The sequence below is a fragment of the Mustela putorius genome, unplaced genomic scaffold (genome assembly GCF_011764305.1).
Source record: "Mustela putorius furo isolate JIRA1106 unplaced genomic scaffold, ASM1176430v1.1 tig00000129_pilon_pilon_pilon, whole genome shotgun sequence".
NCBI lineage: Eukaryota > Metazoa > Chordata > Mammalia > Carnivora > Mustelidae > Mustela > Mustela putorius.
Window position 1 is genome coordinate 15,739,770 of NW_025421290.1, and position 17,347 is coordinate 15,757,116.

The 17,347-nt window shown below is 40.5% G+C and overlaps 1 protein-coding gene across 1 annotated transcript in view; it reads left to right on the forward strand.

Moving 5' to 3' along the window:
- The window catches only part of SYT16 (synaptotagmin 16), a 111,640-nt gene that overhangs the window by 81,640 nt on the left and 12,653 nt on the right, over positions 1 to 17,347 (forward strand). The window contains exon 5 of the mRNA XM_004738889.3: positions 2,759 to 2,948. Coding sequence (XP_004738946.1) covers positions 2,759 to 2,948 — 190 coding nt within the window. The remainder of the gene's footprint in view (positions 1 to 2,758; positions 2,949 to 17,347) is intronic.

The window sequence follows — 17,347 nt, forward strand, 5'->3', positions numbered from 1 at the left end:
GTATGTCTCCAAGATGGACAACTCACTATTGCTGGGGGTTAAATGTCATTCAGTAAGAGGGCCTCCTTTTTAAAAACCATGTGAAAAGATCAGGTGGCTGTCTTGGGCTACTGGGCCAATCAGTCATCCATTCAAACATGTTTATGGCCTGTTATGTCATGTACTGTGCAGGAAGAGGGCATGTAGGAAAGAACAAAAAGGGTGATACACCTCTGCCCTCACGAGCGAACAGCCTGGTGGAGAAAGGGTCGTGAGAGCCAACCAGGGTTTGCAAGGGGAGAGAGAGGAATAGAGGCTGCTGTTGGTTTAGAAGGGTCAGAGAATGTGTCTCTCAAGTGGTAATAAAACACAGAACTCCATGAATCAAGGGATCAAGACTGTGGCATATGGATAAGCGAGGATTCCAGGAGGAGAGAATTGGCACATGCAGGCATCGAGAAGTAGGAAGGAGCTTGTCCTGTCTCAGGCAAGGAAAGGAGCCAGGAAGTAGTTATGGAATGTAGTTATGGGAGATCCAGCCACTTACATTTTAAATAGATATCTCAACATTAATATCTCCAGACTTGCCTCCCTAAATCTATTCTACTTGCAGCATTCCCAACTTAGCTAAAGGCAATTTCATCCTTTTAGTTGTTTAGGTCAACCTGAAATCCTATTGGCTCTATCTTCAAAGTTGAACCAGAACCTAACTCTACTGGATTACTGAAATAGCCTCCTACTGGTCTTCCTGCTTTTGCCTTTGCCCCTTATAAACTACTCCCAACCCAGGGACCCATATGAACCTTTTAGGGGCACCTGGGTGACTCAGTCCATTAAGTGCCTAACTCTTGATTTTGGATCAGGTCATGATCTCAGAGTCCTGGGATGGAGCCCTATGTTGGCTTTGAGTTTGATGCAGAGTCTGCATAGGATTCTCTCTTCCCCTCTGCCCCTCTTCCGTTTGTGCTCTCTACCTCTCTTCAAAGTAAATAAATAAAATCTTTAAAAAGCTCAAAACAAAAACACAAGCCAGGTCATGTCTCATTTCTGCTTCAATCCCTCTATTTTCTTAAGCTCTGAGTAAAGTAGACCTGAAATCATGGAAAATAGAAGCCAGAGGAGGTCAGAAGGAACACTGCACTATTAAGGTATGGGAGTAGGTAGGATCACACCCCCATTTCTCCATGCCAGGCCCTGTCCTGGAGACATGGAGTTGAGGCAGGAGATGAACCAGTGTGAAAGAACTTCGAAGGTAAAAATTCTTCATCAGTTATCTGTTGATCATGATTACATGCCAGACATTGGGCTTTGCACTGAACAGAGTGATTTATAGGGATTCAAAATATAATGTGGGAGGCAAGCTCTGCAGTGATAGGTGCCTTGGTAGATGCTTCTCAGAAACAGAGGGAAAGGCTGATCCTTACCCCAAACCAAGCAAATATGTCACTACTGGGCGGTCATCACCTAAGTGGTAGGGCCTATATGGCACCTATCCATATCAGCTCTCCCTATTCTTGAAGGCCCAGGGCTCTACCTGGCTGGGTAAGAAGCATTTTCTCCTACAGATATGAAGAATATTTAATTCCTTTTAGTGTGGTTTTTTGTGGGTTTTTTAAAAAAAGATTTTATTTTTTAGAGAGAAAAAAAGAGAGCATAAGCAGAGAGGAGTGGCAGGCTGGAAGAGAAGCAGGTTCCTGCTAAGCAGGGAGACGGACATGGGGCTTGATCCCAGGACCCTGGGATCGTGACCAGAGCTGGAGGCAGGTGCTTCACCAACTAAGCCACCCAGACGTCCCTTTGTGGGGTTTTTGATAACAAGCTTTAGAAAGTGATTTCAGATGTTGAGGCAACAGTTTGAGCTAAGTCTGATACACTTGTTTCTGGTGGAGGAGGTGGTGGTTTTGGGAGTCTGGTTGTCTTGTGCCCACAGGGCCAATGCCCACTGTGCTTCTTGAGTGAGAATCAACCTCCTGACTTACTTTGCTTTCCTCCTCCCAGTGTGTCTGGTGTAGAAAGGTGGGCACTTTGGAGAAGCAAGTCTGTGGGAATAAACAGGACAGAAAGCGTTGACTCTCTTCCTAGGCTCACCTGGTGCCTGCAAGGTCTCTGAGATCCACAGTCCATGCATGGATTTATTTTTTATTTTATTTTATTTTTACCAAACACTCGTAAAAGTGTTAGTTTTCAATAAAATTCATTTCCTCGGGGGGGGGGGGGGGAGAGGGGGGAGGGATGTAGCATCTGGCATATTCCTGACAACCCTAGGAAGCAGAACTAGGGCCCAGATATTCTGTGTGGTGGTAGGTGGTCACAGTCGTTTCTCTTCTAGCGAAGACAGAGTGCCTCCTGTGTTGCTGCATTTATCAAGAAGCTGCAGAGAACAGAAACAAAACTCATGCCTAGAGTGGATGGGTTCCGCAGAAACACTCAAGCACAAATGACACAGGAGGGAACTTGGGTCTTTATTAAATGTAATATGAGCTCTTCCTGTATGAGAGGGTTTGATTTACACGAGTAATAATATCTTTGTCCATTTTGTCTTTAGAGAGGAAATGTTGAATGGAGACAGCTCTCGAGGCAAGTGTGTCAGCGAATAATGCAGGGCACCTCACCCATGGCCGCACTCCCCAGGCCCATTATCATTCACACCAAGTGCGCCGTTAGTAATCTTTGGCAGCGGTTGGGACCAGGCCACAATTTCAGCACACATAATACCGGCTTTCTGTGCGAGAGCAGTACAGCGTGGACCAATGGATTCTTTGTTGTTCTCCCCCTCCAGAGTGGAGAGTCTCCGCTCAGCCCATCTGCACTTTCTCACAGTGATACTGCTTCCTCCACGCAGTCGCTTTCTCATGGAGGGGCCCCGGAGCTGCTGGTGGGGCTGGCCTACAACGCCACAACGGGGCGATTATCTGTGGAAATGATCAAAGGCAGCCATTTCCGAAACCTCGCTGTTAATAGAGCGCCTGGTAAGTGCGTGTCTGTAGCCCCAGCTCTGGGCCTTCCAGAGGCAAGCCAAAGGCTTTGTTGGTTTTGGTCTTTATTCTTTAACTTTCTTTAAGACACGATCTTGGTATGACTTAGCCATGTTTTTACAAAGCAATACCTTGGAGTATCTTAAATGTCCTTTTATCTCATTACCTCGATGGCTTCTCCAATATCTGGATATAGCTCCATGCAAAATAGGCTGCCCTCTACCTGCATATGGGTAAAGGGAAAAGAGGGCTGTCTCCTCAGCAACACGATGTGTATGGGCAATTAAAGTCTGCTAAGAGGCCTGCAAATACCTTTAAAGAGTCAGAGCGAAGGGTTTGGAGTGAAGCACATCGGGGGCCAAAGTCCAGCTCTACCCACTTACCCATTAACTTTGCTCTGATCCAGTACAATTCAGCTCTCTATTATGAATCTCAGTAGATTCACCTGGAACAAAGGGACGTTTATAATACTTTCCTTATTGGTTTGTCTGTGGGGGGTGGGGGTTAAATAAAATATTTCTATAAAGCATTTAGCCTAATGGCTAACACACAGTGAGCATATGAGAAATGTTAGGGGTTATGGTGCTGACAGAGGAGGTGCTGGAAGAGGATCTAGGCTAATATGGGCCTGACTTAGCCGGAGAGCTAGCACTTTGGAGATCACCACTGGAAGGAGGGCCTTGAGGCCCTCCTGTAGCAGCAGTACCCGGTCCAGAAAGCCAGAATAAAAATGCTGCTGCTGGAAACAGCCACAATTCCCTATCGGGACCCAAGAAGTTAGACACTGAGCATTGGACTAATGCTGCAAAAATTAGCTTGGCTTTAATGATTGTCAGCAAAAAAAAAAAAAAAAAAAAAAAAAAAAAAAAGGCTTAAGAAGGGACAGGAAGATGGTTTCTGCCTCCCTTCTGCCTTCTGGATCTCATGCAAGTACATACAACCAGAGGCACCTAATTCTTATCTGGAATTCTAGCAGCAAGAGAGTCTGAAAAATGTTGTTTGATTTCCAGCCTTTCAAGTCCAGAAGGTAAACTAGAAAGGGTAGCATGGAGGGCAAGTGAGCCTGTCCACCCCAGGCATCAGTCTTACTGAAATAAGGATGAAGTTGCTAACAACATGGTAGGCTCAAGGAAATGGGCTCTGGCCTCACAGGTCAGCAGCCAAGCTGGTAGAAAAGCATCAACTTTGGGGACAGGGGAAAGGCAGCTTCTATAGCCAATCTAGGCTCTCACTCTTCTTAGTCTTTATCTGTGCTGCAGCCCACAAAGTCTCTGTTCATGAGTGGTATCTCATTGTTGATCTGTATTAACACCATTAGAGCAAGGTAGTGAGGAATACCCAGCACTCTGGATAACAAGAGGGCAGGTACAGAAGCTGTATTCTGTGTTGATTCTCATGGTCATGTGAGAGCTATTTAACATACATCATAGGTGCTGATTATCACATAGCTAGTCGCTTTGCTAGATACAGCTTTGTTTTTTAAAATAGCTCTGGATTTATTAAAGACCTGGATTTACTGCTTTTCCTTTAGAGCTTTTTCCAGTTTTCCCCTATCCTCCTGAAAGTTGGTGAGATCGGGATAACTATTTGGGAAGAACATGGTGGAGCTGTAGAGAGTGATGGGGAGATGAATCACACAGTCATGACCTATTCCAATTCAAGCTGGGAAGCTCTAATCTGTGTGCTGGGTGGTGTTATGGTGGCTAAGAAAGCATCAGCTGGAGGCTGACAAACTAAGGTGTGAATTTAGGCTCTGACACTTATGAGCTGGGAGTTATTAAACTTTCCTGAATCTCGGTTTCCTCATCCATAAAATGGAATTATAATCATATATACTTTCTAGGTAGAAATACTACATAGAAAGCTGTGCTGTTATGGATGGTACTATTGTATCATTATATATTTCTATACAGGAGAAAACATGCCAAAGAGGAAATTCTTGTAACAAATATTTAAAACTGAATAGGAAAAAAAAAAAAAAAAAGCAAGTCCTAATTTAGAAATTGATTTTATTCCAGAAGTTTAAGTCAGTTTGGCATTTGCTACATGATTTTTTTGTAGACATACTGTTTCAATTTAATTTAAACCCTAACTGACATGCTGTATCTTTGCAACCAAAGTAATAGGAAACAATGTTGCTGTGATGCTGTTCATTAAAACAGAAACTCAGTAGTGAAGACAAAAGTTTTTTGTTTATGTAGAATTCTGGTACTTGAGGAAAAGCCAGTTTAATTAGGAAAGGTTGAGAAAGTAGAAGGTTCCTTTGTGGAGATTGCAAAAGGGATCGCTTGGTACTTGCAAGGGCTTTAGATGTTGATGGCCTTGGTTCTTCATTATGTCCAACCTTATTATGCCACTAGTACTGCTTTGGCAGTCATCAGGCAAACTTAGGATACATTTTTAGTTCCCATATGGAAGAAAATAAGAGACAGAGCAAGAGTTTTATGAGATAACTGAGCAGAGTTGGAAGAAAGGGGGGGAGGAGAGAGGATGCAGGCTGGGGGATGAATGGACCTTGGGGTAATATGTAGCTAAGGGAGACTGCCAAAAGCACTGTCCCCATGAGGTGGATGGAGGGCAGGGGATGTCTCCAGAGCCCTGCATCGTGGGTCAGAGTCTGCCAAGAGGAGCTGCCTGCAAGGGGAAAGGCATGTGTGGGAATACTCATGCGAGGGTCCTAAAACCCTATGCATAAGGCTCTGGGCTCAGGGATAGTTCCCTCTTCTGTAAGAGAGGACACAAATCCTGCTTTACAGAGTAGCCATGATAATTGAAGAATGGTTCTTAGGGAAGCCAGAAGGAGAATATCTTGAGCCTGAATATTGGGAACTTTTCTTCTTTAGAATACCGAAGTGTCTAAATATTGCTAGAAACTGGGAGAAAGGCTGAGATTTAGAAGTGAGAATCTTTTGCCTCAAAATATATCGTGAAACAAAATAGAACTTTGAACTTGCCAACTTGATCCAGCCGGATGACTGTTAGGACATTTTAAACTTTCCTTTCTAGGCAAGATAGAGGAAAAGTGGGCAGATAGTAGATAAAATTCCTCTGTTCTATTAGGGCCTTAGAAGAGATAAACCACTGAAAAGTAAGCCCCTTTTCTCAAACTTCTGAGTTAAATACTTGGGGGAGAAGGCTCAGTGAGATGCAGGTTTTGCTCTAATGGTCAGATGCTGATGAGAGCATTCTTAGGTAGGAGCCCATGACATGTGCCAGACTGGCTACAAGTAAGGCTGATTCCACCAAGTGTTGTGGAGGATATGGAGAGTACATTCTAGGTGAGAATGGAAAAACCACTTGGGAAAAGGCCTGGCAGTTTCTTATACAAGTAAACATGTGCTGAAAATCCAACAGTTCTATTTTTAGCCATTTACCCATATGTTAAAAAGAAGAATAAAAGACCTGCACAAGAATGTTCAGAGCAGATCTAGTCATAATGGCAAAAACTGCAAAGACTCCTCATGTCCACATGAATGAGTAAACACAGATATATTTATACAGTGGAGTACTATTCAACAACTAAAAAGGAAATTAACATGGGATCTCAAAAACATACTGAGTATCTATTACATGACTCCATTTATAGAAAGTTCTCAAATAGGTGAAATTCATCTGTCGTGAAAATAAGCAGAAGAGTGGTTGCCTCAGAGTTGGCCTCAGTGTCAAGATGAACTAAGCATGGACATGAAAGAGTATTCTGAGTTGATGGACATGTTTTACATTTTGATGCGAGTTTGAGTTAAATGGATGTTTTTATCTGATAAAACTTATTGAATGGTACTAGAATTTATGCATTTCACTGTGTGTAAATTTTACCTTAAAATGGAAAAGAACCATAAAATATTGAACTCTGCTTAATTAAATGCATGCAGAAATGTTTAGGGGTAAAGAGTAATGATGGATGGATTGATGGGTAGATAGATATGCAAGTATGTGAGAAAGAAAATGGTCTGAACTTGGGCTACTAAGACAAAACACCATAGAACGACAATCAGCCTGGTATGGTGTTAATGCTTCATTCCGTTTATTTCGTCAACTTTCTTAGCTTATATGCGGCAGGGTGACCAATAAGGGGCCAAGCAATGGGGAGAGCCAATGAGAATCCTGTTACTATGCTGATTAAATTTGAAACAGCCAATGACTATGTCCTCCTTTAGGCGGGCTTCACCAGAAAGTTCGTTGTTTACTTGCAGCAAATTTTGCTGGCAGTGAGCCAAGCGCCATCTTGTAATGGCGGGGACTTTCCTGGCCGGAGGTGGTCCCTGACAGGCAAAAAAGCTAGTCTGGTCTACTGAAACAAATAATACATTATATGTTAATTAAAAAAAAAAAAAACCTAGTCTGGTCTAGAATAGTTCCACTGTATCAGGTGAGTAAACATAAAACATGAACCTCAGCTTCTGTGATTAGAATTACATTGTTTTTGGTTATCTCAAGGTCCAAACTTATTTCCCTGACTCAACCTTGGACAGGATAGAGTACCAAGCCACTGAACCTGAGTGCATCTTCTATAGCACCCTCTGTAAACCACACCCATCCCAAGAGAAAGTATGTAATTAGGCACTTTCTGATTTCCAACTTTAAACTTTTCTCTGTTCATCCAGTGGATGGATGCACAGGTGGATGGATGGATAGACGTAGATGTAGATACAGATAGATTTTTATCTAGATTTATGTCTGTCTATATCTTTTTCTTCTTTCTTTTTGGAAAATGCCCATGTTATAGGTTGTTATGGATTTCTTTTTCAAATAATAGGTGGCCTAGGGATGAGAAAATAGGTTATTTGAAAATTACTGAAACTGACCCATTACCTGTAAATGAAGTAACAACATGAACTAATCTTAGCCCCAGGCACATATCAGTGTGCCAAGAATCATGCCATCATTTTCAAGGTAATACCTCATTTATTATGTGTGGTCAGTGTTCAAAAATATTTTCACAATTGCTTTTAAGGTGGTATAGGCTAGTCTACAACCTGATGGCAAGGTATAGTCTCCACATCTCTACAGGGTGGATGGTCCAGGTGAAAAACCAGTTTATAGCATCTCGTAGACATATGAAATCCCAATATGCATTTACAAATGCTTTTGAAAAAGTTTCCATGGAGAATTAGAAACATTTGATTATCCTTTGAATTTGGCTTCATGGGAAAGCAATTCACTAACAATTTAGCAGCTCTGTTCTGCCTGCCACCCAGTTACTGCATGGCCTCGACATTTGATTTAACCTCTCTGAATTTCATTTCCCTCCTTATTAAGTGAGGTTAACAAACTAATGTTACCGGTACAAGTGCTAAGTTAAAAAATATATTAGCTATTCCATTGGGAGATTCTCTTTCTCCATCTTTATTTTCACTACGTCTCCTTCTACAGTGTGTCACTGCATTGTGTATATGTGTGTGTGTATATACACACACATATAATGGTTCTTGTCAAAAACTATCATTAAGATGTCCCCTCTAGTTAAAAACAACAAGTTCCCGGCCTCTCAGCATGTGCATGATTAGCCACATGTGATAATTACATCCCAAATGATAATACTTACAGCAGCAGCATATTAACCTTGTTAGGCACTCACAATAGCAGACACTAGAGCAAAGGAAAGCAAAACAAAACAAAACAAAACCTTATCAAGCTGCCTCATGTCGAGTGTGAAGAACGGGTGGGTTGCAGGGGGTGAGCTGTACAAACGGAGTGCAGGGGAAAAAAGACTAAATGAAAATGAGCAGATCTGGGGCTACCACCTTTCAAAATCCAGATCCAGCTTTCTGCTAAATATAGTTTATTAGTATCCACAATGTGCTCAGAATTATGCCAATCCAAATAAAGATTTATAGGTGGCACTAGTTTACTGAGTGCATAGGTGATAATCCTATACTTCCATTAACTCACTTAATTCCCACAACAATATTAAAGCTAGTCAGAAAATCTAGACAGAAAAGCAACAAGGGAGGAAATACGATTACCATGGTATGTGAATTATATCTCAATCAAGCTGTTTGTTTGGTCAGTGATTGTTTTTGTTAAAATTGTTGTTGTTGTCAAACCAAGTTACCTGTAGAAGAATGGCAGTAAGACTAAGGACAGCCTTCTCAACAACAATGACAGAAGCCAGAGGACAAGGGGAGAGTATTACTGAAGTCTCGAGAGGAAAATACTCTCAACTTTTAGTGGTCTGTTTGAGTGAAGGAAAAATACAGATGTTTTCCACAAAGTTGGAAAGGGTTTGTCACTGAAAGAACGACTAGTTGATATATTTCAGGAAGAAAGAAACTGGATTTAGAAGGAAATAGTGAAGTTCAGAAAGGACTAATGAACAAAAAATCTGGTGAACAGGTAAGTAAATATAGCATGTATAGACTGTCAGAAACAGGACAGCAGCAGTAAGAAAAATGACTGATATATTAGGAGTATAACAACAAGGGAAATAACATGAAGGATGAGAAGAGGAGATGGAAATTAAAGAATTTATGTTAGTTAAGGAGAGTAGAGGTATTGATTAATTTTAGACATTAAATCAAGGCACATGTAAAAATTTTCATCTAGCTTTCAAACCAGTAGAGGGAATAAATTAGAATGAAGTAAATTCAGTGGATCAATAGAAACCAGGAAAGGATATTTAAAGGCACAGAGAATGCAGGATAGAAAGCACAAACCAAACCAAAAAAACATAAAATAAATAAATATTAGTGATCATAATAAATGTAAAAGGACTAAAACTGCTGTTCGAAAGGTATATATAATGTTATTCTCTTGCTCCCCATCTCTCCCTGTCTCCCCTCCCCATATCCTCCCACCCACACTGTAGGTTATGTTGGTCCGCCTAGTCCCATAATGTATAAGAAAAAAAAATACTAATTACCAAAGAAGTGAGGTTAGGCCAGGCATGTAAGGATTTAACCTTAGGAAAGTCAGCACCTGTAGCTCACTGTATTAACTGACTTATGAGAAACCATTTTGGTTATCTCAATAGGTGCAAAAGAAACCTCTGAGAGAATACACTGTCTGTCCATTATTGATAAAGAGAACTCAGCAGATGGATAATAGAAGGTGCTTAAGTATAGGTTAGGCTAAAATGCAATAACAAAGAAGCCCAGGAATTGTGGGCAGCTGGAAACAGCAAAGGTTTATTTCTCCCTTGCAGCACTGTCTATGGTGAGTCAAGTGACTCCTCTCTGCTGGGATGAAGGCATACAGACTCTTTCCATTTAATGAGACAATATGATCATATTCAAAATGTGACCTGCTTGGTTGTCATGGAAGGGGAAGGGAGGGCATAGGAGATTTATGGCTAGGATGGGAGTACTTAAATATAATCATGATTGAAGGTGATTATTTTCATTTCTCAGATTCCGTTATTTAGAACTCAGTAACGAGACCCAGTCAACTCAAATCTGGTATGAAACCTATATCCTTGGTGTGACATTTGACCTGATTCACTATCCCCTTATTCACTTGAGGTTTGTTGGACTTCTGTTGTTTAAATTCTTTTGAAGTCCATTTCTCACTGTTTGGAGGTCTGGAAGCAGTTAGCTTTCCCAACCACAGAAAGGTCTGAATTTCAGTATTCCTTTTTTTTTTCTTTCTGTTTTCCTTGCACACTGGCCAGTTTTTTTCCCGAGCTTACCTTTTGCCTCTCTCTGTCCCCTCCCCAAGTGAAACTAGTAAAACTGAATACACTTTTTCTTCTTTTTTTAAAAGATTTTATTTATTTATTTGACAGACAGGGATCACAAGTAGGCAGAGAGGCAGGCAGGGACAGAGGGGAAGCAGGTTCCCTACCAAGCAGAGAGCCCGATGCGGGGCTCGATCCCAGATCCCTGGTATCATGACCTGAGCCGAAGGCAGAGGCTTTAACCCACTGAGCCACCCAGGTGCCCCTGAATACACATCTAACATTCTGTTTTCCACTCTGTTTTCCTAGAGCCACAAACTCATTGGGTATATACCCATCGAAGGCTATTTCACCATCATATAATATGGAGTATAAGTCTCCACCGTCCTGGCCTCTGATCTCTTCACCATCTGGCACCAACCTTTGATGCCACTGCCTATTCTTAGGTTGTTTTTTTGTTGTTTTTTTTTTTTCTAATGGCAACATTCCAGTTCAGATTATCACTTGCAATATCAGTCAAATTTCATCAGGGAAATGGAAATAGTCTAGATATTTTGAGCCTGATGTTTGTTATAGGGTTGAAGCATGAGAGGACTCCCTCAGGAAATCTGGACATATAGACATCACAGGAAAATTGCCAAAATGGTCTGAGCTGTTTGTGCAGGAAAAGAGTGATTCTCATAAGGATGTTTGAACACAATGGGGCACCTGGGTGGCTCAGTCATTAAGTGTCTGCCTTCAGCTCCAGTCATGATCCCAGGGACCTGGGATCAAGTCCCGCATCGGGTTCCCTGCTCTGCTTAGCAGGAAACCTGCTTCTCCCTCTCCCACTCCCCCTGCTTGTGTTTCTCTCTCACTATGTCTCTCTGTCAAAAAAATAAGAAGAAGAGGTTAACTTTTTTTTAAAAAGGGGGGGGGGTGTTTTACACCATGGGCAAAACCCCTACTTTGCTATCTGCTAATGCCTAGACACATGATAGCCACTGGATCTGGGGCGATGCAGCTCCCCTTTTCTTCTACCTTCCAGTCTCAGACAAGTTGCTTTCATTAGTGGGATCTTACAGGCAGGAGATTTAGGGAAATGTCGTTTTAAGTTTTATGCTCTTTTGACATAGGAAATTGCTTAGGAATGTGAAAATGGTGTTCAATATCAACAATTAATCTGACGTACAGAAGGGAACTTGTTTAATCTTGATAGTGGGCATTTAAAGAAAATCTGCACTGTCATTCTTAATCCTGAAATCCCTTTATTAAAGTCAGGAACAAAATAAGGATTCCCTCTGGCATCACTTTTGTTTTGTTTTGTTTGTTTGTTTGTTTTTAATGTTCAGTTAGCCACTGTATAGTACATCATTAATGTTTGATGTAGTGTTCAAAGATTCACTAGTTATGTATAACACTCAGTACTCATCACTACACATGACCTCCTTAATACCCGACACCTGGCTACACCATCCCCCTACCCCTCTCCCTTCTGTAACCCTCAGTTTGTTTCCTGAGTCCACAGTCTCTCATGGTTTGCCTTCCTCTCTGATTTCTTCCCGTTTGGTTTTCCCTTCCTTCCTCAATATTCGACTGGAGGCTCAAGACAATTCAGTAGGATAAGAAAAAGAAATAAAAATTTAAAGCATGAAAGGAAGACATAAAACTGCCATTATTTGTAAGAAATATGATTGTTTACATTAGAAAGTCTACACCCTTGAACTAATACATTTCTCATACAAAACCAATTATTTTCTAACACATCAGGAACAGTTAAGAAGTAGAATTTTAAGGGGTGCCTGGATGGCTCAGTTGGTTAAGTGCCCAACTCTTACTTTCAGCTCAAGTCATGATCTCAGGGTCCTGAAATTCAGCTTCCGGGTAGGTTTTCTGGTGGGCATGGAGCCTGCTTAAGATTCTCTCTCTCCCTTTGACCCCCACCCCCCAAAAAAGAGAAAGAAAGTGGAGTTTAAAACATTACTAATGTATAACAGTAAGAAAATACCTAATGTACCAGAGGATAACATTAACAAAAGATGAGTAAGAAAAGAAAATGATGGGGAAAAAATACGAAACTTTTTGAAAGACATAAAAGAAAACTAAATAGATAGGTAAACTATGTTCAGTGGTGAGAATGTTCAATATTGTGAAGACAACAACTCTCCCCAAATTAATCTATATATTCAGTACAATCCCAATTAAAATCCCCAAAGGGTTTTGGTTTTGTTTTATATCTTTTGCTTTAAAAAAAAAAAAAATCGAACTTGACAGGCTGATCCTAAGTTCATATGCAACAGTCAGTTAAGCCAAACAAGAACTTAAAATAATGAAAAGTTTTAAAAAAGATAATAGTAAGATTCTCCATAGCAGATACAAAGTCTTATTATAAAATGACAATAATTACTATTATCAAGTGAGGGAAAGACACTCAAGCCTGGAAAGTTGGTATCTCCCAAATCCATTGGGAGATAATGGGCCATTTATTGAATTATGTTTCCCCTATGGAGGGAAAAAATAGATCCCTATCTCACACTACACATAAAGATCAATTTCAGGTAGATTAAAGATCAAATATGAAAAATAAATTCTTATGACTCACAAAAGAAAATATATGAGACTATTGAGTTTGGGTAGGATTTCTTAAAGAATTTCTTTTAACAAGTGGTGCCTGGGTGGCTCACTCATTTAAGCAGCTGCCTTCAGCTCAGGTCAGATTCCTGGGATGTAGCCCCAGAGCCCTATGTCCAACTCTTTGCTCAGCGGGTCCTCAGCTTCTCCCTCTCCTCCTGCCTCTTCCCTGCTCCTGTGCACGTGGCCACTCTCTCTCAAATAAATAAATAAAACCTTTAAATAAAATTATTGTTTTAATGCACCAACTGAAAAGGAAAACATTTATAAATCAGATTCCACAAGAATTTAAGGCAGTTATACTATAAAAGTCACTGTAAAATAAAAGGATAAGAACAGAAGATACTAGCAATAAATATAACAAAGATATTATATGTAGAATTTATAAATAGCCAGCAATCCACTCCTGGATATATGCTGGAGAAATTCTCAGATTTTGATATATTTTAGTATAAAGTATATTTTAGTATAAAATATAGGAAAGTGTTCAGTAATATCTTTTCCATTCTTGGTTATTATAAATAAATACCCATTAATGTAGAGAATGGACAAGTGGATTGTGGTTTAGAACAGTATATAGCAGTTAAAATAAATGAGCATAATTCATTAAATGGACCACAGGTGTATCTATCAAATAGGTGATATAAAAAATTTAATGCTCAATGAACAAAGACAAGTTTTAGGAATACCTACAGTAAAATGGTAAACACTTTTAAATGTGCAAAAGTCTGTTAAGTATACTTTGGATAGCTTTATTTATGTCTACTTTTATAATGAAAATGAGGAACTCCAAATTCAGGCCAGTCATTACCTTTAGTGAGAGAAGAAATCAAATAGAATCAAGGAAAGATACATTGATACTTCAATTATAATATTTTATTTTCTAAAAAATCAAATAAAAAACAAAAGGTCCATACTAAAAATGATAAATGCTAAATATCACAAGTCTGTGTGGTGGGTATTAGGATAGGAGTCATAATGGTCTCTATTCTCTTTATGTATGTTTAAAATATCTTGTAATTTTTAAAAATTTCTTTTCAGTGTTCCAGAATTCATTGTTTATGCACTGCACTAAATACCTTGTAATTTTTAATAAATTAAAAGACTGAATTCCTTTCCCTTGCCCAGAAAATTATGATGCCCCACTCCCGCCCCAAGCAGCGTCTGTAATACTATTGGTAGTACATCATGCTGCAATGGGCAGTATTTTGTATGACCTCTGTAAGTAACCACTATGGCATTGTGCTGTTTCCTTGGAAAAATGACTGCTGAGTTTCAAATGACATACTTCTATGCCATGATAAATTGAGGATTGTGTGCTATTATAATTTTTTTTCTGGTACACATGCCATCTTCTTTTATGGAGAAGGAGACAGTGACTGGGAAAGCAGCTGACACAGCTGAGTCAGAAGAGTGTCATCAAGGACTATCTAGGAATTATGACCCATTCAACATCTTGATGATGGTTTTGAGTTACTAGAGCTACTGAGGGACATTCTGAACCATCATCAGAAGATAGCATATTGCTTGGTATTGTTTTGTAGCAAGTATTATCAATTCCAAAGATTTAAAACGGAATTCAGTGAAGTTGTATATTTACTTGACCGTTTCTTCATCCATTCTGCCTGGTGTTCATTGGAATAAGTCATTGAACCCCAAAAGACCCCAAGCAAACTCTGTACTGTTCCTCACAGGTCCACTTCCCTGGGCACAGTCTTGACTCTGGACACTGAAAAGTAAACACATTTATACTCCTGAGGAAAATTTCCGTTTGAGCTGGAACCATCAACAACATTTCCCCTCCTTTGGTTACATGTCCTCAGACTGCATTGTTTATCAAATAATTATTTCCCCCTTTTGTCATACACGTATCATTCAGCTTCAGTGACGGTGGTTTGGTTGTAAATGACCTTTCTCGTAATGAGAAAGTGATCTGTGACAGGATAAAGATGGAAATCGCACTTTGGGAAATGAGCAGGTCTCTGTTTGCAAGATTAACTCAATGTCCTCTGCCATAACCGAGGGAAGAATTGCCAGAGCAGTTCAGTGACTGGATTGGACTTCCATAGGAATCATGGAGCTGTACAGCTGTGGAAACACAAATTCCGTGCCCCCTCCCCATGGTTGGTTTGCTGACAGCTTTCTCAGCAGAGCAGTTTGAAGAGTGGCGAGGCCTGTTTCCGAGACAGAGAAGTGTTTTCACACCTGAAGTGTAATTTCACACCTTGTGTTTCTCAGCAGATAAGTGAATAAAATAACACATCAAGCCGGAATAGAAAAAGATCAACATAGAAAGAAAACTGCAGGTTGTAATTTGTTTCCCATCTTACAATGCTCTTGTAGAGAACAGTAAATTACAGAGATCTGGATTTACACTTTTAAAAGTTTGACTGGTTGTTAGGTGGGAAAGTGAGCAGTAAGCACGAATCCGCTTTCAGCCAGCATTGAACAAAATGTACAGAATGATAGAATCTGGGGAACACCCTAACACTTGGATTTTCTTTTTTTTAAAGGATAGGACACACGTAAGTTAGTGCTAAAAACTGTCATTAAGAGAGGGTTAAGAAATTGATGAATTATGTGATTTTAATAAAAATAGAATTTTCTTTGGGATAATTTCCTTTGTAAGTATCTATTTGGGAATTTCAGCAGAAATAGTAGACTATGTTAGTAAAATTTGGATCATTTTTTCCTTCCTATAAATTGCTAAACATACGAGGCCAGTCCCATTTTCTAGCATTCCAGCGCAAGGGTGATAAAACCAAGGGGTTTAATCTTCATTTTAGAAGTTTGAAAACCCGAAACCTAAAGAAAAAAGAAGGTCAAGCCTGCTGGAGAGTCATGTACATTCATTACAAAATGTTTAATATGTACTGAATGTCTACCATGTGTTAGACACTAGGCCAGGAACCAGGGGTACAGCTGTAAACAAGGCAATTCCACTTTCAAACTGACAGCCTTGCTGAGGAGCAAACAGGTGATGATAATGCTGGGTGCTAAGTCCTGGGATAACCTGAAGCTAGATTTTGATGGCACCCACAGCAGGGTTTTCTGAACCAGAGCTGGTCAGGACAGGAGCAAGTGGTCAGCAAAAATTCCTGGATAAACCCAAATCCAGACCTAGCTAATGAATAGAAATCATGGGAAGGTGGATAGCACTTGTGGTATCAGAGCACGTACAGTCTGTGCAGAAGTGAAAGGGAAAGAGAAGTGTGGGTCAGAGGGAGGTCAGTGTAGGGGAAATGCAGCTTATAAGGGCGACAGTGGTGCCCAGTGAAACTGGGAGGTAAAAGGATCAGAGTATGTCACCCATACCGAGAAATTTTGGTTTTGCCTTGAGATTAATAGACAACATTGAAGGTTTAGGCTTTGTCTTTTAGTGAGAGTGACATAGACATAAACAGGTTTGCATTTTACAGAGTTCCCTCTGACTGTGGGATTGGGTAGCCTGGTGATGGGAGCTGGGTGAGGAGACCTGTCCTAAGTCAGGTAAGAGAGGCTGGTGACTGGAGCTTGCCTGTGCACTGAGTTCTGCGCCTTCAGGGATGGAACGGCGTGGGTAGAGTTGGGAGCTATTTAGGACATAAAATCAACAGACCTTGGTGATGGATTGGCCAGACTAGGGGTGAGGAGCCAGTCTTGTCAAAATGTCCTCCTCACTCCTGATTTAAGTAAACTGAGTGGAGGATGCTACTGTTTGCAGAGATGGGGGACCCTGGAGACGCAAGCGTTAAGAGTTGGAGACATGATGAGTGAGACGAGTGCAGGGAGATATCCGTGGGGAAAATTGTGGTGTTGAGCTGGATCTTGAGCTTGGAAGAGAAGTCCAGGCCAGAGATAAAGGTTTGGTACTTGTCATTTAGTGGATAAGATGATTCAAAGAAGGGGCGCCTGGGTGGCTCAGTGGATTAAGCCTCTGCCTTCGGCTCAGGTCATGATCTCAGGGTCCTGGGATCGAGCCCCACATCAGGCTTCCCCTCTCTCTCTGCCTGCCTCTCTGCCTACTTGTGATCTCTGTCTCTCTGTCAAATAAATAAATAAAATCTTAAAAAAATAATATGGTCCAAAGAATATGTAGAGTGTAAGAAGAGGAAGTACTTTTTAGGCATAAAACAGTATTTTGATTGTGAAAAGGAAAATACACATAGAACAAAAGGTTTTTATTGCT